The sequence below is a fragment of the Lissotriton helveticus genome, chromosome 8 (assembly GCF_964261635.1).
Source record: "Lissotriton helveticus chromosome 8, aLisHel1.1, whole genome shotgun sequence".
Taxonomy (NCBI): domain Eukaryota; kingdom Metazoa; phylum Chordata; class Amphibia; order Caudata; family Salamandridae; genus Lissotriton; species Lissotriton helveticus.
The window spans coordinates 1175063445-1175089880 of NC_136069.1; the positions used below are offsets into that span (position 1 = coordinate 1175063445).

At 45.3% G+C, this 26436-nt stretch overlaps 1 protein-coding gene across 4 annotated transcripts in view; it reads left to right on the plus strand.

Annotated features, from left to right (window-relative positions):
* The window catches only part of REPS2 (RALBP1 associated Eps domain containing 2), a 1083293-nt gene that overhangs the window by 299371 nt on the left and 757486 nt on the right, over positions 1–26436 (plus strand). The window contains exon 1 of one of the 4 annotated variants that reach the window (XM_078658106.1): positions 19985–20072. The exons of the other annotated variants lie outside the window; for them this stretch is intronic. Within the exon in view, the coding sequence (XP_078514232.1) occupies positions 20012–20072 (61 nt within the window). The 5' untranslated portion in view covers positions 19985–20011. Of the gene's footprint in view, positions 1–19984; positions 20073–26436 lie in introns of those variants that run through there. 4 annotated transcript variants of the gene reach the window in all.

Below are 26436 nucleotides of genomic sequence, written 5' to 3' on the forward strand. Positions count from 1 at the left end.
GGCAGCCAGTCAATGCATAGAACGCTTCAAGACGAGAGGGTATGGGGGGAACTCCTCAATGATGCTTATAAAAGAGCCAACTCGACACACAGAGAAGATCTGTTCAAAAGCAAAAGCAAGAAAACATCAGCTAAGAGTGTGGGTAAATTTAGGCTTATAACCACCTTCTCCCAGGATGCCGCTTTTTTGAATAAAACCTTCAAGAAAAGCTGGCATATTTTACAGACAGATCACCTACTTAAGGATGATTTACCATCCAATCCCCAGATTACGTATCGGAAGGCACGTTCCATTAAGAATGATCTGGTGCAGAGCCATTTGATCGAGTCCCCAAAGACCAACGCTTTTGGTGAAATCTGCGGTTTTTCCCCTTGTGGGAAGTGCAAGGCGTGTAAGTTCAGTAAAAGAGTACGATCTTACACTATCCCTAATACTGGGATACAACGTAGGATCAACAAATTTATAACTTGCTCTACCCCTTATTGCGTCTACTGCCTCACATGCCCTTGCGGGCTGCGGTATATCGGCAGCACAGTTAATCCACTGAAGATGCGAGTTTTAGAGCACATGCGTGCTATTGCCAACTTCGATGAGGCGTACCCGGTGGCGCGCCATTTCGATCAAGCACATAAGCGTAACAGGCATCAGTTCAAGGGAAGCCTGCGCCTTCATGCTGTGAGTGGAACTGGTCCTGAGAGATGAGGCAGCACGCCCTGCAACCTATGAACTTTGCTTTTTTCCCTACTGACGATTGAGGAATCATGAAACACGTGTCTAGGGATACGAATTGAAACTAATAATACAGCACTGGCTATTAACACTTTGAATTGAATTGAGCGAGAAATAATGAACTACATGAACCATCATGCAAGAGGTAATTACGTTGGGGCGTGTCTGGTGCGCTCCCACCCCCCTAAGAGTATAAAGTTTGCGAGCTGATGAGCTCGGGAGCCTGCGCCTTCATGCTGTGAGTGGAACTGGTCCTGAGAGATGAGGCAGCACGCCCTGCAACCTATGAACTTTGCTTTTTTCCCTACTGACGATTGAGGAATCATGAAACACGTGTCTAGGGATACGAATTGAAACTAATAATACAGCACTGGCTATTAACACTTTGAACTGAATTGAGCGAGAAATAATGAACTACATGAACCATCATGCAAGAGGTAATTACGTTGGGGCGTGTCTGGTGCGCTCCCACCCCCCTAAGAATATAAAGTTTGCGAGCTGACGAGCTCGGGAGCCTGCGCCTTCATGCTGTGAGTGGAACTGGTCTTGAGAGATGAGGCAGCACGCCCTGCAACCTATGAACTTTGCTTTTTTCCCTACTGACGATTGAGGAATCATGAAACACGTGTCTAGGGATACGAATTGAAACTAATAATACAGCACTGGCTATTAACACTTTGAATTGAATTGAGCGAGAAATAATGAACTATATGAACCATCATGCAAGAGGTAATTACGTTGGGGCGTGTCTGGTGCGCTCCCACCCCCCTAAGAGTAACAGGGATCAGTTAAGTTTCTTTGGCCTGGACCATGTACCCCAGAACCCGAGAGGAGGGGACAGGCTTGTCCGCCTCCGTAGACTCGAGTCCAGGTACATAATTGATCTGCAAACCAAAATGCCATTGGGTATGAATATACATGAAGAACTGTCATCTCATTTGGGGGAGTAGAGTCCATCAGTTCACCTGTAGATTTGTATTTTATAGGTGCCACATGTCGATTATGAACCTGAAGTTGTATATGTACTCGACCTGATATCCCTTCAGGTACATTTAGGTGATGACTTGGATTGTGGTTCTGTTCTGTTTCTACTTTTATTTTATTTTGCTATTGCTACACATTATCTATGACAATTTTGGTTTTATCCTACATTCATTATGTATGAATTTAGATATATGAACTTGGTGAAATTATTTAGCTTCAGGTATTGGAGCTCTAATTGGATAGACTTTTTTCTTGCTGCATATGCTATTGATTATGATGTCAGGTCTTGTGGTTGTTGTTTTTGTTTTTGCTTTGATTCATTTTATTTTATGGAGTGATGGTCCTCCTTGGTCCAATGGTAGAACCATTAGTTTATTAGCCCATCCAGGGCTTGATGGCATCATTAGTATTTACACTTTGATGATTTTTGTGGGGATATGGAAAAAGCACGTGAATTTTCAGTTTTATCGTACATTTGTACTTTAACGATATTACTTGTTTAGAAGGAGCGCAGGAAACATGTGTTTCATAATATCAATTATGCTTTGTCTGATTGAATTACCATATAGGGCGTAATTATGATGTGTAAGTTGAGTTATTGACTATTGGTATTCAGACACTCCAATATGGCGCTCATGCGCCTTTCCTTTCCCCGAAGGCATGTCCTATGTTGGTTTCTATGACCCGGATGTTTTAAATGTAGACGCCTCTGCCGGTTCGGTAAACTTAGAGAAAGGTTCCGACCGAAACGCGTCAGTTTGCTGTGGTAAAATAAATTTGTGAATACGTACCTCCGAGAGTGCTTCCTTTCTTCCTGCGGGAGATTTCGCTATTGGGAGGTGGAGCAGAATTGGATTTGCGAGTGCACCCTCGCAACGGAGGCACCCGCCTGGGAGTGCGGCGCTCTGGTGCTTTTTGAGCTGCAATATATATATATATATATATATACATATATATATAACCTTGTTGTACTTGGAGAAGCCTGATCACCCTTCTTGTTTAATGGTTTAATCAATCAGAGACCATCTTCAAGTTTCCAGGGCTAAACCCAGGGCTTCAATATACCAAAGCAGTGGCAAGTACACGGAGTCCCACTTTTCTGGATCATTTTTAACTACAGCATTAGAAATTCCATCAGTGCCTGCAGCATTACCAGTGTTAAGAGACACTACCTTGTCAAGAGAATTTGCTCAACATTTTCACATCAGACACAAAGCTATTGACAGAGTGTGGACATTTTGTGAGGAACAAGAAGATATCGACTACCAAAATATTGTGAAGGTATATATAGATAAATAGAGATTTAATATTCTCTACTACACATAATTGTACCTTAAGATAAATGTATCATCAAGTTACGTAGATGAATAAACTTATAACTACCTATTTATATTATCCTCTTCAGAAATAGTAGAATAATGTTGGCAAGAGTAACATTCATTTTTCCAAAGCTTTACTTGTCTTACGTTTCTTCTTACCAATAACCAACGTCTTATACATTTGTAAAGAATCTTTAGAATTAATTAATGTGCGGAGGATCTTCAGTTTGCTCATAAAATGTCTTGTTTTAATATAGGTTTTCTTACTTTTAGATTTACTTGTCTTTCATGTCAGGTGCTCCTATTGAGGCAATGGTTGTCTGCTATTTGTTTGATTCAAAACCTGTATGTTCCATACATTCACTCTATGTACACTGTCTTCCATTTGATCAGTTTATCTTTTAACTTTCATCTTGGACCAGGTCTCCACCTGTAACTACTATGTTGAGCCGTTTTTGCATTCCTACGAATTGCAGTATTCATCTTTTTCTTAGGAGTATTGTCAATGCAGCATACTTATTCCCTTAAATCCTTTGGTTCTGGATAGTAGACTCAATAAGTATACTTTTGGTGTGAGCTGATGCTTCTTCTAAGAACTTTTTCTTTCCTGTTTCCAGTGACCGTAATCTGCAAACATTCCAAAAACATATGAAAAAGTGCATCACAAAAATCATTAATCTCTGGCAATTTGAAACATGAATTTTATGAGATTTGTTTTACAGGCAGGCCTGGCTTTGCTCCTTCTCCACCTACTAATACATTCTTCAGATCTTTTCCCCAAATTTTGTCTGGATTTAAATATTGGTAACAATATACACTCAACTAAAACCCAATATAAAGAAGAGATATGTATCCCAGCATCAGGGGCGTAGCTTCAGGGGTGGTGTTTGGGGTGTTACACCCTCCCTAATAAATGTATTATTTATTAAATAGTTGGGTACAGGAGCTTTCAGTCGGGTATGGTAAGATGTCCGTTTGATTTCACCTGGGATGTTTAATGACTCACTCAGACAAAAACACACACAAACCTGGTGATTTTACAAAATACTGTGTTTTAAGAATCACTCACTTGACACTCATTTCCATTTCCATTGGCCTTAAGAACCATATAATGATTAGCATGATATCCAGCTTGATTGTCGGAAAATCTGAAGCCCCTCCGTCATACTAACCAAACTACGCCCCTGCACACCATTGCTTATCTAGTATGATTTCGACTGTTTGGGTTTCCACAAGCCCATCTTGGTATCAGTACCAGCTATCTCAATTGGTTATTACTTTGTTTGGAAACGTTTCTAATTACTCATCTAAGTAAGTGCGTGTCCTACAAACCAATATGTATAAACAGCCTAGATAACACATTCTATTTATAAATAGAATAAGTAACGCTTCTAGGCCAGCTATCATAAACTCCACTACACATACAGTACATGCCTGCCCCACATGAGTTGCCTTTTGTACCTTCTACCCAAGTTGGGATGTGTTATGTACTATTGGCATATTTCCCATTAATTCAGGGAATTCAACCAAAGTGTCCCCCGTCGCCTGGTATTTTTGGACCATCAATTGAAGGATCCGCATCTATTATTAGTCCTATGATTAGATGCTGGAAATATTGTATAGAAAAATGATTAATGAAGCTGAGTACCAACATTTGATTGCTCACTGACGATTACTTCCTGTCTATTAGAAGTTCTGTCACTGTTACCATACCACTTATTCCATTATTCACTCATTCTCCTCAGGAACCAATCTCACTAGACATGCGTCTACACTCATTCATATTAAACAAGGATAATGTCCCCCTCTGCAGCACAATTACTGCTTTACACTTTTGCAACTAAACTTCAAAAGTAATTTTCTTTTTTTTTTTAACATATAACCACTTTCATTAATATAGTCACTTTGGCACTACATGTTTAGCTATGGACCCAAAAACAATGACAATAAGGATATGGAAATTATACTTACCTGTGAGTAGTGGCAAAAGCACACACTACTTTCAACATAATTACATACAGGTTGTGTAGAATGCATAGCATAGACACTGGAAGTAGGGGTGTGGGGTGTGAATCATTGATATCCTCTGAACATTTGCCTAGATCCCCATATTGTTTTAAACTTTCCTGGACCCCCCCCCCAGCCTTAATACACTGAGCTTTCGGCGCCCATACACCAGTCCATATCTGTTTTTTTCCAGTTCTCTAATGCTGGGGGTGCTTGCCCTACATTGTTGTGTGACATTTCATCTGCCCACCCCCGTTTCAAAGTTATAAATCAATTTTGGATATGATGACGCAGTTCATCCCCCATGTCCGCAGGATACATAGCTTCACTTTGGGTCCCAAAAGAATTCCGGATACCTTCGCCAAGCAATTCATTACATTTTCCCAGACTGGTATTAGTTTGCCAAATAAGTGTGTATGAACGTACCCACTTGTCCACAATCCCAGAGACAGTTGTCCAATTCTGCTCATCCAGTCTCTCTCGTTAAAAACTACCCCATAACTTTGGATACTTATTTAAATATCTACAGCACTCTTAAGTAACTATTAAGAGGCACACAGCCTATATAAAATTCTTAATAAATACATAAATAACATAAAAGATATATATAGGGCACACTGTTCTGGCGTATGCGGTCTACTATGAACCATATAATGTTATATTATTCCTTGATTTGTTTTGATAGTATGTTAATTTATGTTGGTCTCTCCTAAGATGGCCATTACGGGACCATGGCAGCTGTCCACTGGGGGTCTGATTCACATTTTGAACTTGCCTGAACAAAGAACTAATCTGCATTCTCTAATTCTGGGTAAAGAACTATTCTGCTAATTCTCTTATTCTAAATGAGTGAAGAAGAACCACTGGATAGTTCCACTTCACCATAATGCGTACAATGTGACCTGTCAGCAGCATGGTGAATTGTCTACTATAATAGTTGCTGGGTGACCTACAAGGATCAAGTGCTGCTCCTCTGAGATGGGGCTGACTGTTGAATATCAGGCCCAGTCCCCAAAGCCAAGCACGTCACAGGACATTAGGGAACGACAGTGAGATGATAGCTTAGAGCAAAGAGCACTATAATCTCAAGCTGAAAAAGTACAAGGAGAGAAATCAGTGATGTTCCACCACAAATCCTTCCGTTCAATACTGATAGTTGCCATGAAATTAGCCACAACAATTGCTAAACATATTTAACCACGGAAGGATACACCCAGCAGGAAGTCCAGCTACACAGAAAAAAGCTCCCACCCAGTCTCTCTTTACCAAGCAAATCCTGGAAAAGTACACACAGTAAGCACTCCTTTGTCTCCAGAGGTGAAGAAGGAGCAAAGAAGCCTGGTTATGGGGCTGTCATAAAGCTCAAATCAGTTGTAGAGTGCTGGACTGCGTGTGCGGTCTCCTTTTTATAAACAACGCAACCTCCCGTCTGACATGTCATATCTGCCTGGGTCAGGCGTTCCCCGTTGGAGAGTTCCTTGGGGCATAGCGTCACGATTCCCACTCCTACTGCTGGAATGGTGTTCCCAGAAACTAAACCAATACGGTGCCCCAGCATTCCATGGTACGCACTCCCATGGAAAGGGAACCTTTAACTTATTTCATTTGGATATGCTCCAACTACACCTGGAGATGTGTTTGGTGTAATATCCTCTTACTAATGTGTACATAACTGTCCAGGGCATTGTTTCATCAAAATCCTTCTCCAAGTATCCAAGAGAGAGAAAATAGAACTCCTTTTGAACTTGTCTTATTAAAAATGTTGTTTCTTATCTGTAATTTGCCAAGAATATACATGTTTATTACAGCACTAAGTGCAGCACCTCTAATCGAAGATGTGAGTGACTGTTCAAGCCCGTCCAAGGTTGTTTAGTCAGTTAGAAAAACTAAGCCCCCTTTCACCCTCACAGTGGAGCCCACCCACCAACCTTACCACTGATCTCTAACTTGGTGAGGCAACCCTACCAGAATCTCACATTCCTATACAGCAGGTAGAACTTCTTTATTATTCCTTCCCTTCAATATTTCCCAAAAGGTAGGGATTTCTTTACAGAGCAAACTTTGGGCAGCAGTGAGGAACCCGGACAACAACATTACCATCATAGCTTGATCAAAAGTATGTAGGGAGGATAAGTAACAATGCTATATTTACACCAGTCTGGTCTCCACAATGTATTAGTGTTTCCATTACTTAATGTGCCACCATCCTGGTTTATTCCTTTAAAAGATGTTGATACTTTGTTCTTACAACAAATGCAACTCTTTGTAAGTTAATAGTAATAGAACATGGCAAAGAAGCCAGCCTGCCACCAAGATGGTGGAAGATCCTTACTCTTCTTTGAGTGAGTTTAAATTCTGAACCAACACGGCAGCCAACCATCCGTGATTGCAGTACTTGAGAGAAGGGGCGGCTCCTCAGTAATGGCAGAGGAGCAACGCCCCACAACCTGCATCAGCAGATGAGAAATAAAATGGTAATAACACAGTGTTATTATAATTGTATTTATGCTGTCTGATCCCTGCAATAAGTATAGGGTGGGCGGTTCGTGCATGTCAGGGAGGGTAAGTGGTGTGCACTTATAAGTGCGCATGTGTGTTTGGCTGGCCGTCTTACTGGCCAAACACACATGTGCGCTTTTGTTTTTTCAACCCAGCTGTTACACAGCCGGGTTGTAGAAAAGGCACTGTCTGAGCGGCAAACCAGACGGCTCCGACCAATCCTGGTGCTGCTCTCATTCATTGGGTGTGGAGTCTGTGCCCTGAGGGCCCATCCCCTTCCGGCCCGACAAGAGGAGCTGCGAGGCGGCCGTCAGTGGGAGCAGGGCTGCAGGTAAGTCTTTTTTTTTTCACTTTTATATTATTTCTGCCCACCCGCCCTCCCCCTACGGCTCCGCTACCACTTTAGAATAGAGTGGTGTGGAGTTCAGTGACATAGAGTGCAATTGGTTTATAGTGCAGTAGTGCAGAGTAGAGTGGTGCTGAGTTCAGAGGTGGAGAGTACAGTCTTGCAGAATATAGTGTCTTGGAGTGCAGTGGTGCACAGTAGAGTGAAAGTGTAGTGAGGCACAGAGTAAAATTGTGCAGAATAACGTGGGGCAGGGAAAGTGGAGCAGAGCAGAGTGACGCAGAGTACAGTGGTGCAGAGTAAAACAGAGTGACACAAATATTTGTCTACATGATAACTGTGTGAGAAATTGACTTATTTTTAATTTTCTGTCATCAACTACGAACTAAGAACGGGACATGGAAACCAAGGAAAAGTGGTTGGGCCCTTCCCACTTGGCTACTTGGTTCTAGATTATCCTGAGATTGGGAAAAACGTACCCACAGATTCTACTTCTCCTTGCATTATGGGATGGAAGCTAGAGTTAATGAACTACTCTGTTCCGCTGATCAGTGGGGATATAGATTTTCCACTGCTTAATGAAAAGCAATGACATTTATTGACAAAACTTCAGTTGGATTGATGTTCTTTGTTGAATTTAATTCCACAAAAGTCGTCTAAAGTGCTGTAGCTGCATAGTTTTAATGTGTGATTTTTCTTTCATTACTTTCTACACACTCACCATTACAAGTCACTTGGGCGTGGTTTAAACGTCACAGTATTGATATGTGGTATCAGCTAGTAGTGTTTTGCATTACTGTTTTAACAGGCGCATGGCAAACATTTAATGGGTGAGAAAGAGGAGGGTGGGACCAGGATCCAATCGTTAGGCAGGTCCTGCACTCGTGGCTCCAAGGAGAATGTATAAAACAAGGGGATTGCAGTTCCTAAAGGGTCGATAGAAGAGGAAGGGGAAAAGACAAAACTTTTGTCATGTTGCCCTCACACACCCCGAGAGGTGTCATGCTTCATCATTGGGCCTTGCTCCTCGTCGGGCCGGCGCTGCAATGCTCGACGGGCTCACCGTTTCCGGGGCTCTTTGTCGGAGATCTTTTATGGAGAAGCCGTTGGGTGCGTGCGGGTGTGAGGGCAGTGAGTGGTTATGTGCACGTGTGGGGTGATCTAAAATAGGTCAGGGTCCATCCTTATCTCAATGCGTTTAATGGTACAGGGGATCCTGCCTAAATAAAAATAACTGGACGCCCTGTGGGAATGTAATGTTCCTAGCAGGCAGTCTCTAAGGTGGGGTCGACATGTTTCGTCCCTAGTTGTTCCGAAGGAATCGAGTGGCACTTCTTCAGGACCTATGTGAAATATAGTGCACAACTGAAAACAGGCTCAAAGACTTTTGGGAGTAGCCTGTTATGGGGCCCTAGTAGTCCTGTACTGAGCGTAGTGGGAACCAGTAGTACGGGATCTACTGCCTGACAGGGGTGTCAGGGAGCACGATGTTGCCCCACTCAGAAGGGTGGCAGCAACTTGCTGATATGCCTACCCTCGCTCCGGTTCCCCGGAGCACTATATTTCACATAGGTCCTGAAGAAGTGCCACCCGATTCCTTTGGAACAACTAGGCACGAAACATGTCAACCCCACTTTAGAGACTGCCTGCTAGGAACATTACATTCCCACAGGGCGTCCAGTTATTTTTATTTAGGAAGGATTCACCTTTACCATTAAATTTATTGAGATTAGGATTGACCCTGACCTATTTTAAAACATTTAATGGGGTCAGATTTCAAGTCAAGTCAAGTCAAAAGATCTTTATTCGGAATAAGAAAACATCCATAAAAGTACAAACAAAAAATTCAATAATTACAATTGGAGAATAATACGAGAAAAAACGAGCACAATCAAATCAAAATCTATTATAATTTCACAACTGTACCAAATTTGTCCTTCCCTAGTGATAGATTTAAAAATTGTTAAGAGAAGAAAATATTAAAAAACACAATTTTAAAACCTTTGTTTAAAAAGGACGGACATCACATTGTTATAATATTATCTATTTACACATAATTACCAAAGATAAAAATGGTAGGTTTAAAAAATTCTTTATCATGAAAGTGCAAAATAGAAAGTGCAGTGTGCTATAATTATGCATCGATATTAAGGGTGGCTCTCGATCTAACAGCAGCTTTGAGGAAACAGCTCATCCTGAAAATAACTTCGTCTGATCCCAATACCTGGAAAGACCGGAGTGCCAATTTAAAATTAGTCAATTCATTTTTCTTACAATAGGGCATTAGATAATGTACAGTAAATTTTTTATAAAAACCACAGAAGAACAGGAAATGCATGAGACTTTGCTTCATGTAAGGGTTACAGGGGCAATTTAAAGTTTCAAGATGTTTATTGTATCCCAGAGGGAAGTTCAGTAAATTAACTATACTCCCCTCTCGGAAACGAAACAGTAAACCCCTTACCCATCTACCAAGATGCAAACGCAAATATCTGTACGGTAGGCCAGGTTTTTTAATGTGTGGTTCAGAATAGGCCAAATATTTTACAACCGTGCATTTAATCTGGTTCTTTCTGTCCCGCTCTTCACTATATAAATCATACAATGCCCTTGAGATGATGGTCTTATGGGAGCGATTTATTAGGTGTGGTGATGTGAACAGGGAAGCCAAACCCACGCTTGCGAGGCACTCTTTTACTGATTTCAGCCATGGAATATGGTGTCCCCTATCGCACTTTAGACAATCCAAAATAATGTCACGGGTCAATGTAGCAGCCGTATTGTTCCATATCTTTATCCAGAACAATGCTGGTCTTGATCTCACAAAATCCTCTATGTAGGGAATATTTAGTTCATTATGACATACATAGGTTGGAGAACAGATAACCCCCCCCAATACCTTACGACAGAATCTATTTTCTTCTATTTGAATAGAGGAGCACTTGGTATAACCCCAAACCTCAGCGCCGTAAGTGCCGGTTGGCATGCATTGGGTTTGGTATATCTTCACCAGGGGAGTTATCACATCAGCTTGGGTGGGTTGCCTCAAAGAGGTTACACAATTGATGGCCTTGCCCAGCTTATTCCTGGCATAAGAAACATGGGCATGCCACGTACCACTATTTGAAAATAGGAGCCCTAAATAGGGAAAAGTGCTGGTACTTTTTAAAACATTTGACCCTGAAATAATCTGGGGAATTTTGTGATTTTTTGGCCCACAGCTCATAATCAGTGATTTTTTTAAATTGGTTGTTAAGCCTAAATCGGCCATAAAAAGGACAAACCCTGAAATTAAAATACGCAGTGCCTTCGGAGTACGCCCCATCAGGACCGCGTCATCTGCGTAAAGAAGGGTGGGTATAGGGGCTCCATTAATGTAGGGCACATCACTAGTTAGGGTGCTCAAAGTGCCGCTTAGTTTATTAATGTACAAAATAAATAGGAGAGGGGCCAGCACACACCCTTGTCTCACCCCCCTACCAATGTTAATATCATTGGAAACTTCACCCATTTGATTCACACGTACACAAGCTTTAAGATCACGGTGTAAAAAAGCTAAAAAATGTACCAGATGGTCATCCAAACCATATTCGAGAAGGGTAGACCAAAGCCGGGAGCGATTAACAAAATCAAAAGCCGAGCTCAGATCCATAAAACCAAAATATAAAGGGGATTTCTTTGCAATATTATATTTTCCCATGATCAAGTTCAGATTCAAGCATTGTTCCACCGTTCCGACACTACTGCGGAACCCAAACTGGCTAGGATGTAGGATGTTGTTCTCATCTGTCCAGGTTCTTATCCTTTTAAATAAGATCTGTCCCAAAACTTTTAAGGTGTTATCTATTAAAGAAATTGGGCGATAACACCCAGGATCCAGCCTATCGCCCTTTTTAAAAATGGGAACAATAATGCTACGTGACCATGTTTCCGGAATCTCTCCTTCAGTTAAATTGTTGAAAACATTGCATAGCAAAGGAGCCCAAAACTCTGGTTCACATTTTAATTGGTCTATGGAGAGCCCATCGGATCCGGGTGCTTTGTTCCCGGCGCTTTCTAAAATAGCATCAAAAACCTCAAGTGTGGAAATAGACATTGGGTGTGGAGGGGGTAGCAACAAAGGAGTATTATCTGGTGTTGCGTAAATTTTGCCAAAGTGCGCAACCCAGATCGGACCGGTGATGTTACAGTTGATTTCGGTCAAATTTGAGCCGATAGATCTTATTTCCTTTACCTCCTTCCAAAACCCAGTGGTATCTTTTAGGTCAGCAGATCGTGCCAGGGAATCCCAGTGGGTTTTCAATAAATCGTTTGATCTGGTACGTAAAGCAAGCTTATACTCTGCTCTAAGCAGCCTTACCCGCAGTATGTCCCTCGGTTCAGCTTTTAAGGCAGCTCTAAGCATCCTATTCGCTTTTGAGCATGGGGCATCGAACCACCTAGGCCTTTCCTCAGCCTTACTAGAGGCTGGTCTAGAAATTTCACCTTTAATTACAGTGCAGAGTTCAGAAAACGCTTTAACCACATTTATCCCTTGGTCCTCTGTGGTAAGACAATCTTTAATCAAAGATGGATATTTCTTACATACTACTGCCAGGATTCCCTTATTGTCTGCTCCCTTCCAGATTACCCTCAGCTTGTCTGTCGAGACTTCCAGACCCCTTGCGCCTATTTCGCGTTTTGGACACTTACCCTTCGGTATTGATAAATGGATGGCAATTGGGTAATGATCACTGTAAATTTCACACACTACTTCTGCCCTTATTAATGCCTTTGCAACGGCGTGTGAAACAAAAACATAATCAATCGTTGTACCACCCCCGTGACCAATAAAGGTGGGGAATGGGGATGCATGGTTTTCCATACCTGCATACTCCATGCAATTAACAAGTTCACTAGAAGAGAGAAAATCTAACAGTTCTATACCTCTTTTACATGGGGGATTTCTTGAATGTACATGTGCATTAAAATCTCCCCCTAAACATATGCCATCAAATTTTCCGTATACCTGTCCATCCATGATTACATTAATAAAATCAAATAAGAGAATAAAATTAGAGTTAGGTTGGGACAAAAAATCATTGTTATAGAAATTGATTAAACACAGTTTTATCCTCTGAGTATACGAGAGTGCCATGAAACTAGGACAATTTGTTTGTAGTTCGTCAATTTTCGCTTCAGCAGTAATTTTTATCCAAATGGACAATCCACCACTTGGACGACCAACCAAAGGGGCCAGAGCAGTCCTATTATGGCAACTATACCCCTCAAACAATAAGTCCTCAACACACCAAGTTTCTTGGAACATCATTATGTCATAACAATTGACGCAATCCCTCCATGAAGGAATTCCCATCTTGGACTTCAGGCCCGCAATGTTCCAACTAAGAATTGTTAGGTTATTATTTTTATTATTCCTCAAACATGCACCCTGGTTAGTGCTTGGGGCGGTTTTAGGTATAACAACGCTTTGTTGAACACTTAGTAGACTGGGTGGAGAGATCTCCAGTGTTAACAGGGTCGCCTCTGGGGGTGATTCCTCTAACTGTGCTGCCTCAGAACACACAGGAAGTGGTTTAGTGGTTTCAGTGGGCAGTCAGTCCAAAGAGTCCAGGTCCTGGAATATTCCAAACCTATTCTGTAAGGGAAAAACTGGGGGGGGTTGCATCAACTTGTTGGGAGGACGGTAAAAATATTTTAAGGGTAGTGGGGTCACCACAGTAGACGGGCCATGACGACCAGGATTATTGTTCAGCAGATATTTTGCTGTGCTCGGTTTTCTAAAATTAATTACAATGCAGTCCCCATTGATGTTTTTGTAAAGGGGACCGACCCAGGTTACTCGCCGTGTGGTTATGATTTCTTTTGCAATATCATAACCCACCCCCTTATGCTTTGTTAGCCAGTCTATACACTTGTTGTGAAGTTGAACCCATGATTCTCCTTGACCTTCCTTAAGCGGTGGGATTCCAGCCAGAACTAGAACATAGGGACAAGCCTCAGGTGGAAGATGTAGGGCCGGGCCTTGATGTTTGATAGGCCTATTGTCCTCATGCATAATCTTTTTGTCGTGCTGGCTGTGATTGACAGGACCCTTCTGGGCTAAGGTGGTCTGCTTCGCTACATTACTCTTTCGGATAGAATTAATTGATGATCCGCTTGCATCGTTAGCGGAAACAGAGGATTTAGTCGAAGCAACATATCCATGTGTAGGGTTACATGGGGGTAAGGGGGTGTTGGTTTGACAAGCAGACAAGTTACTGCCTGTTGTGCCCTTATTTTTAGATACCTTTGGTGTGTCAGACTGTATTGGATTAATTACAGCTTGTTGTTCCACTGTCCTTGTATTGCCATGGTCACCTGTAGTAAGGACACGAGTAGTGGTTTCAAGGTCTTTTAGCAATCGTTCTACTCTCATTTTGTCCAAGTTTGCTATACCTTTTCTCTTAGCATCCTCGTTTTTAATTATATTCTCCAATTTATCAAGTCTTTTAAAAATATTATTAAATTGTTTGATCATCTGACCTTCCAAATTTTTTTAAATTGTATCGACAACAGTCTCAATAAGGTTCCCCTCTGACTTGGAATAATGACTGGATTTGTCAATTCCGTGGAGGGGCTCAGTCTGGGTGGAGATAGATATATTATTTGACCCCTCGTTATTTATAACGACCATATCACCCAGATGCGGTTGATCCTGTGTGGGTACTATATGCTGGACCAACTTTTGTCTCTTCCCCTTGTTCCACATACTTTGTGGGGTTGGTTGGTTAACAGTCCTTAGTGGCTGCTTCCGTTTGTTGTAGGTTATTTTAGCAGGGCCCCTCTTTCTCTTGGCTGCAACTTTATCAGATACCTTGTTTGCGGCCTCTGTAGATGTTTTTACTGAGGCATGGCCAGGAGTCACTTCTGGTGCTATGTATGTAACAGTGTCATCATCGTCTAAGACAATTGGTACTTCTGTAGCGGGATGTGAGGATTTTACAACAATTATTTCAGGGGTTATATGGGTATTGCCATTACCATTGAGACTGGCGGTGGCATGTAGTAGGTTAATACTCGTCGGACCCATTGAAAATCTCCTTTCAGTCTCAACTATCTCGTTGAACGCAGTATCTATCAATGCCTCAAACGACGTTAGCAGTATTACCGGGGACTCTGCGTCCTGGATCAGGATGTCAACATTATCACTTGTAGCGGTACAATCAGCCATTGTGGACAGCTTATTAGGAAACTAACCTTATTGACAATGTTGATGGGGTGGCCCGCCCGACCACTGTTGACCTCTGAGGGCCTCAGAGGGCCCGCCCTTTGCCCGGGCTTCGCCCCGGGTGTCCCGCTCGCGTCCCGCGACGCGGGGGTGCTCCTCCTTTTGTGCGCCTCTGATAGCGCTCCCTCTGCGCTGCCGCGTCACTCAGACGCGCCGCCGCGGTGCCCGCCGGGATTTGGAGTCTCCCGGAGCGGCGGCGCGGAGTCAGCTGTCCCTTGACTCTTGGCGGTGGCGGCGGCGTGGGCAATGGCCTCTGCCTTCCTCTGGCAGTTCAGGAGGTAAGTGAGTGTGACTCTCAGCGGTGGCGGCGGTTCTGAAATGGTCTCCCCCGCTCTGCCGGGGTGCTCCTCCTTTTGTGCGCCTCTGATAGCGCTCCCTCTGCGCTGCCGCGTCACTCAGACGCGCCGCCGCGGTGCCCGCCGGGATTTGGAGTCTCCCGGAGCGGCGGCGCGGAGTCAGCTGTCCCTTGACTCTTGGCGGTGGCGGCGGCGTGGGCAATGGCCTCTGCCTTCCTCTGGCAGTTCAGGAGGTAAGTGAGTGTGACTCTCAGCGGTGGCGGCGGTTCTGAAATGGTCTCCCCCGCTCTGCCGGGGTGCTCCTCCTTTTGTGCGCCTCTGATAGCGCTCCCTCTGCGCTGCCGCGTCACTCAGACGCGCCGCCGCGGTGCCCGCCGGGATTTGGAGTCTCCCGGAGCGGCGGCGCGGAGTCAGCTGTCCCTTGACTCTTGGCGGTGGCGGCGGCGTGGGCAATGGCCTCTGCCTTCCTCTGGCAGTTCAGGAGGTAAGTGAGTGTGACTCTCAGCGGTGGCGGCGGTTCTGAAATGGTCTCCCCCGCTCTGCCGGGGTGCTCCTCCTTTTGTGCGCCTCTGATAGCGCTCCCTCTGCGCTGCCGCGTCACTCAGACGCGCCGCCGCGGTGCCCGCCGGGATTTGGAGTCTCCCGGAGCGGCGGCGCGGAGTCAGCTGTCCCTTGACTCTTGGCGGTGGCGGCGGCGTGGGCAATGGCCTCTGCCTTCCTCTGGCAGTTCAGGAGGTAAGTGAGTGTGACTCTCAGCGGTGGCGGCGGTTCTGAAATGGTCAGATTTCAAAATGTGCACCTTTACATCGACCCTGCTTAACGGTTGTTCTTCCGGAGGGCACAAATCCATTTTATGTAGGGGGGGCATGATCTTGTGCTAATCCCTTCTCTGATATGGAATGCACAGACCAAGGCCGGACTGGCCGCACTGGGCATTGGTTGTTTCCCCGGGAAGCTGGAAGGGTGGGAGGCAGCTTTTGTTACCGGGGGCCGGTTTTGTAGATGTGCAACAGTTTTAAAAGCACTGCAGAGATCCTTTTGTCACTGTGCAGTTCATAAATTACAATCGTAATCTAGGTTAGAAAATGATGCTTTTTCACAGTGTTTCATTATCCTAATTTTGCTAAAAAGGGTTTGTTTGGGTAAAAATACATTCTTATAAGTAAAGTCAACCCTAACCACTGTGTTACATTCTGAATCCTGAGTTTGTGCTTCTCCAGACCAAGGACTCTTAAAAAATACCTACCAGCATGGATGACATGTGAATCCTATACCTTGGAGTCCCCTTTGTCTTATGTAACATTTACTATACACTGATTTACGCACGTATGTTTCACTGTCTCTGTATGTGAGTGAGATGTGAAATGCTCCGCTACTCTACACTGGTATGAGAGGCGCTATAAAAAAAACAAATACATGTGAGAGAAGTGAGAGAGGTGCTATGAAGAAAAGAGAGACACTGCTGGAGGGTGCAAGTGTGGGAATCATTGAAGAGCCCTAATAAAGATTGGTGTATCCTGGTGCACTGTAAGGATCATCATTTACTGTGCTTTAAAAACAAATACAATTGACCATATAATGAAACACGTGTTGCAGAATGCACCATTTGTTCCCAAATTTTCATGGGGTGAGTACACCCCCCAAAACCCCCTTAGACCCACCCGCCCCCTTGTAGTAGCCAGGCTCGCTTGCTACGCACCGTTTGGGGGCTGGTGTGACAGAATTTGCTTGGGTTGTCAGTCCAAACCTGGCACAGGCCCTGACCTGGCCTGGCCTAGATGGGCATTCTCATCATTTGCATGGGGTGTCCAGCCTCGTCAGGGGTAGTAAGCTCTATACCAATGCAATTGCAATACAATATCCCTTTTGTACCGACACATGCTTCATGTACCTGTCCTATGTCGACTGCCAATGAAGTGACAGATAATTCACATTACCCAATAGAGAACTGGCGCCTAGAGACTGTGCTATGTGTGGTCACTTGCAGTGGGTGGGGGGGTTGTCTCTAGAGGGAGGCCCTGAGGGGCCCGTACAACCTCTGTAGTTGTGCTACTGATGTGTACAACCCAGGATTCCTGTCTGTGCTCATTTCAAAATACTGCAGTGTGCACATGAATAAGCCGAGGCCTGTGCACAGAAAATGATAAGAAGCACGGCCACTGTCTGGGACTGTGTGGCAATGGACGGCAAAATCATGCGGCAGGATTGGCTAAACTGTGCTGCAAAAGTGGGCAAAGTATGCCGCAAAATGCAGCAAATCCTATGGCAGCATAATTTCACTATTTTACCTTAACACACATTAAAACTGTCTGAACAAAGTTTCACTCAACCAGCAGTTAAAACGTGAATACGTAACCTTCAAATGGGGTCTGCCACTACGCTACACGTGAAGGTTTTTTTTAAAAAGTAATTTGTAATGCGTTTTAGCAGGAAACATGTTGTTGCAATCTACAAATTAAGCATCAGATGGTGGAGTATAGAAAACGCCACAGCGGCTCAATCGCGTAATTCCAGGAGAGCTTGTAATATGGGATGTAACCACGCGAGGGAAAACTCTGGAATCTTGCACACTTTGTCCACCTTTCACTAATTCAGTCATCTGAAAAAAAAACATGGAAGAGCCCGCTTTGGCGTTGGCCATGCCTCAGCTGCTGCCAACCCCTTAAATCTGGCATTGCATTAATTTAATCAGATGGCTTTGTTAAACTCTACAGTTTACACAGGTGACGTACAGTTGACGCAGTGACCGGTGACTGACCCTGGGCCCTGCCGATCTCAGCAGCCGTGCCAACGTCAAGCGAAGGAACTGCTCCTTAACAAATCCTTTAACGGGTGAGTGGCACTGAAACCTTTCTCCAGACCAAGCAACCGCTGAGCCGTCTGCCTACAACGTTTCTGCGCTGGTATAATAAACACGAGTTCGTCTTGTTCGCGACCTTGTTTCGTTTGAAAACAGGACGGACTAGCACAAGGCCTGCTTTCTACCTCATCCTTTTGTATTTCAGTATTTCAGTCATTTGAAACGAGCCACTGAGGTATCCATCCTTGGCTCATAGAACTGAAAGTCAGCAGCACCACTAAGGGATGTGTGTTTTGGAAGTCAGGGTTTTGAAAACTGCAAAATGTATTCAGCCTTATATCGTTCTTGTGTGTAAAATGAGTTCCATAAATTTGGCTTGGAGTAACCAGTCTGGCATTTACAGTGCTCAGAATCGTCGAAAGTGCGGTACTTTGCGCTATTCATTCCAAGATATTATCGCCCGCTGCTAAAGAAATACTTATAAACAAGTTTGGAACTTGGCCTGAGAGACTTGCAGTGTAAGGCCTGCTTTTGGGAGTGAAATGTGTCTTTAGGGATGGCAAGAGAAATATATCCTTCAGTAGATGGTGTGTGCCTTCAGGCACATTTTTCAAACGTAATTGGTTTGAGCAATTACAAAGAAGTCCACGTTGTTAACTTGTTTGAAAACTGTGGGACGTCTATTTTGTTTAGTGTTTACCCTTCACGCCCCATTCTTGACAAGTGACTCGTTAAAATGCTTTGAAAACATCACCCCTTAATAATTTTTCTTCGCTATGCTACAGGCTAGCATTGGCAAAGCTGACAAGTCTGCATGTCATGTGGCAAAGCATGCCTACACAGGTGGTTATGGTGGTGGTACTCTCGAGTCCTGGCAAAAACATTTTGAAAATTGCAGTAAAAAAAAGATCAACAAAATAGTCGTTTCTGGATACCAGGGATTAACGGAATGTGTGCATTTTCAGATGTAAACTTGTCCCTCGTGCATTCCAGTGCAAGCACTCAATATGAGGTGGAGTGATGTACCTAAAATACAATCGCAGGGGTGAGCGAATACGATTTATTTCCTACACTATAGCCACTGGCTACAAAGTCATCACTTCGATTCAGTTTGCCAGCCAAGGCAATTAAGTGTCTGTTGGTTAGAAACTCTGCTGTATATGAAAATCCATATATTAGGGAATGCATGGAAATTTCCAGATATGAGTGTAACCTTATGGCACAGATCCAGGAGATAAGTAACCTAGGAAGTAGGGATATGTGAGATCATCTAGGTCATACAAGGGTCAAATTGCAAGAGTTGTATCTCTCTAGTTTTATCTCCCTCTCTGTGACGGACAAATGACCACTTCTTTGACAAACAGTGGGTGACAATGCAGTCAAGAAAGTGCTAGTAACAGTAAATAAAGGTGGTGCACTTTTAGAATTTGGAGGAAGGCCCCGGCTGCTCCCAAACAATTGTTTCAGTATTTAGACAGCACACAGTATTTTGAGGCTGCCAGTGCCCATGCTAGTTTAGGCAAATCATAGGACTGGTGCAATCCCGTTCGTTATAAAAGCTCTTCTTGGTTGAATGTTATTGTTACAGGCGAGTTGTGACGCATCTAGTCGCCAGTAGAAGGGAAATGACGTATTTCTAACCTCGGTCGCGGCTCGTGCCCCGTGAGACGTGCGTGTTACCGGACCCCTCCACTGCCCTTCCTCGCGGAGCCGGCCATGCAGAGCGGCACGCGCACGCCTTCTGCTCTCGAGGTGCGGCTGATGGGGCGCGCCACCTTCACCTCAGGGGAGTCTCGAGGAAAGAGGCCGACACCGGGCGGAGGTGAGCGGCCAAGGAAGGAGGTGGTGGGGCAAGGTGGCGTTGTCTGAGGGCAGCGAGGTTGTCATGTGTGGGGGGGGGGGGGTGCACTTTGACCTATCTCTGTCTCTACGTGAAGACTGTAGAGTGCGGCTCGAGGCTAACGGATACCGGCCTAGTGCTTTGTAAGCTGAGTGCATTAAGTGCCAGTTAGCGCTTCGAACCGAGTAAGGCACTTTGAATATTTGACCTATACTTGAGCGAACTGACCATACCGAGTGTACTGTGCTTCTGACACACTTTAGGCCTTGTTTAATTAACATTACGAGGTGCATTAGTGGTGTCTTAAGTGTCTGTAAGATGCATTTCTGCAGGGATTCAAGAGGATACACTACGGGGAGCACTGCGCAGGTATAATGTGTTTGGTAACCTTCAGAATGTTCCAGAGAGTTGAAACGTTACAAATGACAAATTAGAGTAACCGTAGTAGAGAAAAACACATTGATTAATATGTACAGCTAGCATCTAGAAAAATTATAAACTGTACTCTGCTGTGCCCAACACATTCTTTAGAATTCCTTTGAGTCTACATCAAAACAAAGAGGACAGCGAAAATATCACAGGAATATGACAGTACTACCATTTACAAAATAACAACCCTTCTCAAAAGCCTTAGCCTCAAGACATACACTTAAAGATCAATACCTCCTCTTGTGTGCTGAAATGACTGAAATAATATTAGTAAATAATATATTGGGGGAATCCCAGTTGGTTTACGCATGAATAATATTAAGGGGTCTTAAATCACTAATACAGAATCATGGCTCAAACCTATGAAGCAGCAGTCGATACGTTGGCCTAAAAAAAATCATAAAAATGTTACCAAACCTGAAGGTCTAGTGCACAGCTTTCCAAACTTTTCGTGTTGGTGACACACTGTTTAGACATGCATAATTTTGCGACACTGTAATGCAGTGTAGCGAGCGAGCCTGAACCACCTAAGGGGGGCTGAGGGGGGGTCCTCTCCAGCAAGAACATTTTGAAAAAAAAGTGGGAAAATGGTGCATTTTCAAGCAAATTTGAGAAAGCAGAAAGGTTAATAAAGCAATTGTGAATCTGTTCTAACAAAGATTGTGACTGGCTAAACTGGGTGTAGGATTAGGTTTGTGCCTGAAACAAGAAGCATAAGGTGGGACAGAAGTATTAACTGCATTGACACTGGCTCAGACAAACTCAGGGCAGCAATTGACCTTGGAATGGACAACGCTAGTGATCAGTCTTTGTGTGAAAAGGCTGTGCTTGCATAATAAAAGCTAGAAGACCAGGTGCTCATTATGGCACAAAATGTACTGCCTATTACTGGGAAGTGGTACTCTGCCTGTGGAAGTATTTCAGTTGTGCTAAAAAAAATACAGGCACGCCCCTTTTCCAATGCAAGTGTAGGTCTTTGAGAGTTTTTTGTATGAGCAGGCACTTAAAGGTTACGTGCCTGCTCACACAAAGGAGTGTATGAGAGAGTGTGGAGCCTGAAAGCAAGAGTCAGTCTGCCAGTGTGTACATGCAGTGTACAGGGATCTCTGCCTTAGAACACTGGCTAAGTGTGTAGATATGCGTGTTCCTTAAAAAAAAACCTCAGAAGTAGTTCAAAAGTGTTTAAGAAGCTGATACAGGTCAGAGCAAGCCTGAATGCAAACATCAACTGTGCACAATCACACACACTGTCCGAACTAGCGATCAGCTTCTGACTAAAAGCATTTTTAAGTGCTTATGTATGGTTATTTGTAGGTCTCGCGACCTGTCAATGCGCATGCGCATTGAGCGGAGCGAGACTATAGGGGCTTAAACAGACTTTAATTAACTGGCGATTTGATGCTGTGCCCGTGCGCTTTTAGGTCAATGCGCAAGCGCATTGACCTAAAATGCGTGTGCACAGTATCAAATCGTCAGCCATCTAATGCCCAGCTTGGTGCCGCTCCACCCCCTTGCGGCATCAAAGGCTTTCACGGCCGGCCGTGCTTTCAGTTTGCCGCTCCACCCCCTGCGGCATCAAAGGCTTTCACGGCCGACCGGCCGTGCTTTCAGTTTCACGAGCGCTGCATTGTTTTCACGACCGGCCTCCGGCCGTGACTCGCATTTCTCTTCCTTCGTGCCCAGCCCCCATCCCAGCGCTGCCTTGTTTAGTCCATGTGAACAATTTATTTATAGCACTTGAAGGTGATATAAACTTTCTATGCTGCGGGGTCCCCGCACTGCCTGTCTTTGTGCCAAAAGTCAACATCCACGTTTTAACAGTCCAGTGTCTCTAAAAGTGGGTCACGTACTTCACCCGGTGTATATGCTTATAACTCCTCACGCATCTAAACATGCCTCGTGCTCGCTTCTCTTTTTCAGTATACCTGAGGCGCCTCACCCTATCCGTCTGTGCCTCAAGCGCCTCACCCTTTCTGTACACACCTCAAGCTTCTAACTCACCGGTCTATATGACTGAGGCTCCTAACCCTATGTATATATTCCGCATCCATCCTCATCCTCTCTTTGTATAACCTGGCATAGCTCAAGCTCCTCACCTCTCGGCATATACCTCAAGCGCTTCATCACCCTGTGTACATGCCTCGAGTTCCAGCTCACCCTGTGTATATATATTCCTCAAACTGATCCTTATTGTATAAACCAGCTGTAGCTTCCTGAAGCTCCTCACCTTGTATATATGCCTCAAGCTCCTACCTTGTACCACCACCACTAACATCACCACCACCAGTACTACTACAACCAGTACCACCACCACCACCACCACCAGTACTACCACCACCAGTACTACCACTATCAGTACCACCATCACCAGTACCACCCCCACCAATACCACCAGTACTACCACCACCAGTAACACAACCACCAACACCACCAGTACTTCCACTAACACCACCACCACCAGTACTACCACCACCAGTACCACCACCACCAATACCACCACTACCAGTACTACCACCACCACCAGTACTACCACCACCAGTACCACCTCCGCCAATACCACCACTACTACCACCACCAATACCAGTACTACTACCACCAGTACCACCACTATCAGTACTACCACCACCAGTACCACCACCACCACTACCAGTACTACCACCAATACCACCACTACCAGTACTACCACCACACCACCAGTACTACTACAACCAGTACCACCACCACCACCACCACCAGTACTACCACCACAGTACCACCACCACCACCACCAATACCACCACCACCAGTACTACCACTACGAGTAACACCAGTACCACCACCACCAGTACTACCACCACCAGTACTACCACTACCAATACTACCACTACCAGTACTACCACCACCAGTACCACCACCACCAGTACCACCACTACCACTAATACTACCACTACCAGTACGACCACCACCACCCATACTACCACTATCAGTACCACCACCACCAGTATTACCACTACCAGTACCACCACCACCACCACCAATACTACCACTACCAGTACCACCAACACCAGTACTACCACTACCAGTACCACCACCACCAATACTACCACTACCAGTACCACCACCACCAGTACTACCACTACCAGTACCACCACCACCAATACTACCAGTACCACCACCACCAATACTACCACTACCAGTACCACCACCACCACCACCAGTACTACCAGTACCACCACCACCAGTACCACCACTACCAGTACTACCACCACCAGTACTACCACCTCCAGTACTACCACCACCAGTACCACCACCTTTAGTACTACCACTACCAGCACCACCACCACCAGTACTACCAGTACCACCACCACCAGTACTACCACTACCAGTACCACCACCACCAGTACTACCACTACCCATACCACCACCTCCACCACCAGTACTACCAGTACTACCACCACCAGTACTACCACTACCAGTACCACCACCACCACCACCAGTACTACCAGTACTACAGCCACCAGTACTACCACTACCACCACCACCAGTACTACCAGTACCACGACCGCCAGTACTACCACTACCAGTACTACCACTACCAGTACCACCACCACCAGTACTACCACCACCAGTACCACCACCACCAGTACTACCACTACCAGTACTACGGCCAGCAGTACCACCACCACCACCACCAATGCTACTGCTACCAGTACCACCACCACCAGTACTACCGCTACCAGTACCACCACCACCAATACTACCACTACCACCACCACCACCAATACCACCACCACCAGTACCACCACCACCACCAGTACTACCACCACCACCAGTAATACTACTACCAGTACTACAGCCAGCAGTACCACCACCAATACTACTGCTACCAGTACCACCACCACCAGTACTACCACTACCAGTACCACTACCACCACCACCAGTACTGACCACTACCGGTACCACCACCAGTACCACCACCACCAGTAATACCACTACCAGTATTACCACCACCACCAGTACTACCAGTACCACCACTACCAGTACCACCACCTCCAGTACCACCACCACCAGTACTACCACCACCAGTACTACCACTACGGTACCACCACCAGTACTACCACTACCAGTACCACCACCGCCAGTACTACCACTACCAGTACCACCACCACCAGTACCACCACCACCAGTACTACCACCACCAGTACTACCACCACCAGTACTACCACCACCAGTACCACCACCTCCAGTACTACCACTACTACCAGTACCACCACCACCAGGACTACCAGTACCACCATCACCAGTACTACCAGTACCACCACCAGTACTACCACTACCAGTACCACCACCACCAGTACTACCACCACCAGTACTACCACCACCAGTACCACCACCTCCAGTACTACCACTACTACCAGTACCACCACCACCAGGACTACCAGTACCACCATCACCAGTACTACCAGTACCACCACCAGTACTACCACTACCAGTACCACCACCACCAGTACTACCACTACCAGTACCACCACCACCACCAGTACTACCAGTACTACCACCACCAGTACTACCAGTACTACCACCACCAGTACTACCACTACTACAGCCACCAGTACTACCACTACTACATCCACCAGTACTACCACTACAACCACCACCAGTACTACCAGTACCACCACTACCAGTACTACCACTACCAGTACTACCACTACCAGTACTACCAGTACCACTACCACTACCACCAGTACCACCACCACCAGTACTACCACCACCAGTACTACCAGTACCACCACCACCAGTACTACCAGTACCACCACCACCACCAGTACTACCAGTACTACAGCCACCAGTACTACCACTACCACCACCACCAGTACTACCAGTACCACGACCACCAGTACTACCACTACCAGTACTACCACTACCAGTACCACCACCACCAGTACTACCACCACCAGTACCACCACCACCAGTACTACCACTACCAGTACTACGGCCAGCAGTACCACCACCACCAATGCTACTGCTACCAGTACCACCACCACCAGTACTACCGCTACCAGTACCACCACCACCAATACTACCACTACCAGTACCACCACCACCACCAATACTACCACTACCAGTACCACCACCACCAATACTACCACTACCAGTACCACCACCACCAATACTACCAGTATCACCACCACCAGTACTACCACTACCAGTACTACCACTACCAGTACCACCACCACCAGTACTACCACTACCAGTACCACCACCACCACCAGTACTACCACCACCAGTACTACCACCACCAGTACTAACACTACCAGTACTACCACTACCAGTACTACCACCACCAGTACTACCACTACAAGTACTACCACCACCAGTACTACCACCACCAGTACTACCATTGCCAGTACTACAGCCACCAGTACTACCAGTACCACCACCACCAGTGCGACCACTACCAGTACCACCACCACCAGTACTACCACCACCAGTACCACCACCACCAGTACTACCACTACCAGTACTACAGCCAGCAGTACCACCACCACCAATACTACTGCTACCAGTACCACCACCACCAATTCTAACACTACCAGTACCTCCACCACATATACTACCACTGCCAGTACCACCACCACCACCAGTACTACCAGTACCACCACCACCAGTACTACCACTACCAGTACCACCACCACCACCACCACCACCAGTACTACCACCACCACCACCAGTACTACCACTACCAGTACTACAGCCAGCAGTACCACCACCAATACTACTGCTACCAGTACCACCACCACCAGTACTACCAGTACCACCACCACCAATACTACCACTGCCACCACCACCAGTACTGACCACTACCGGTACCACCACCACCACCAGTACCACCACCACCAGTACTACCACCACCACCAGTACTACCACTACCAGTACC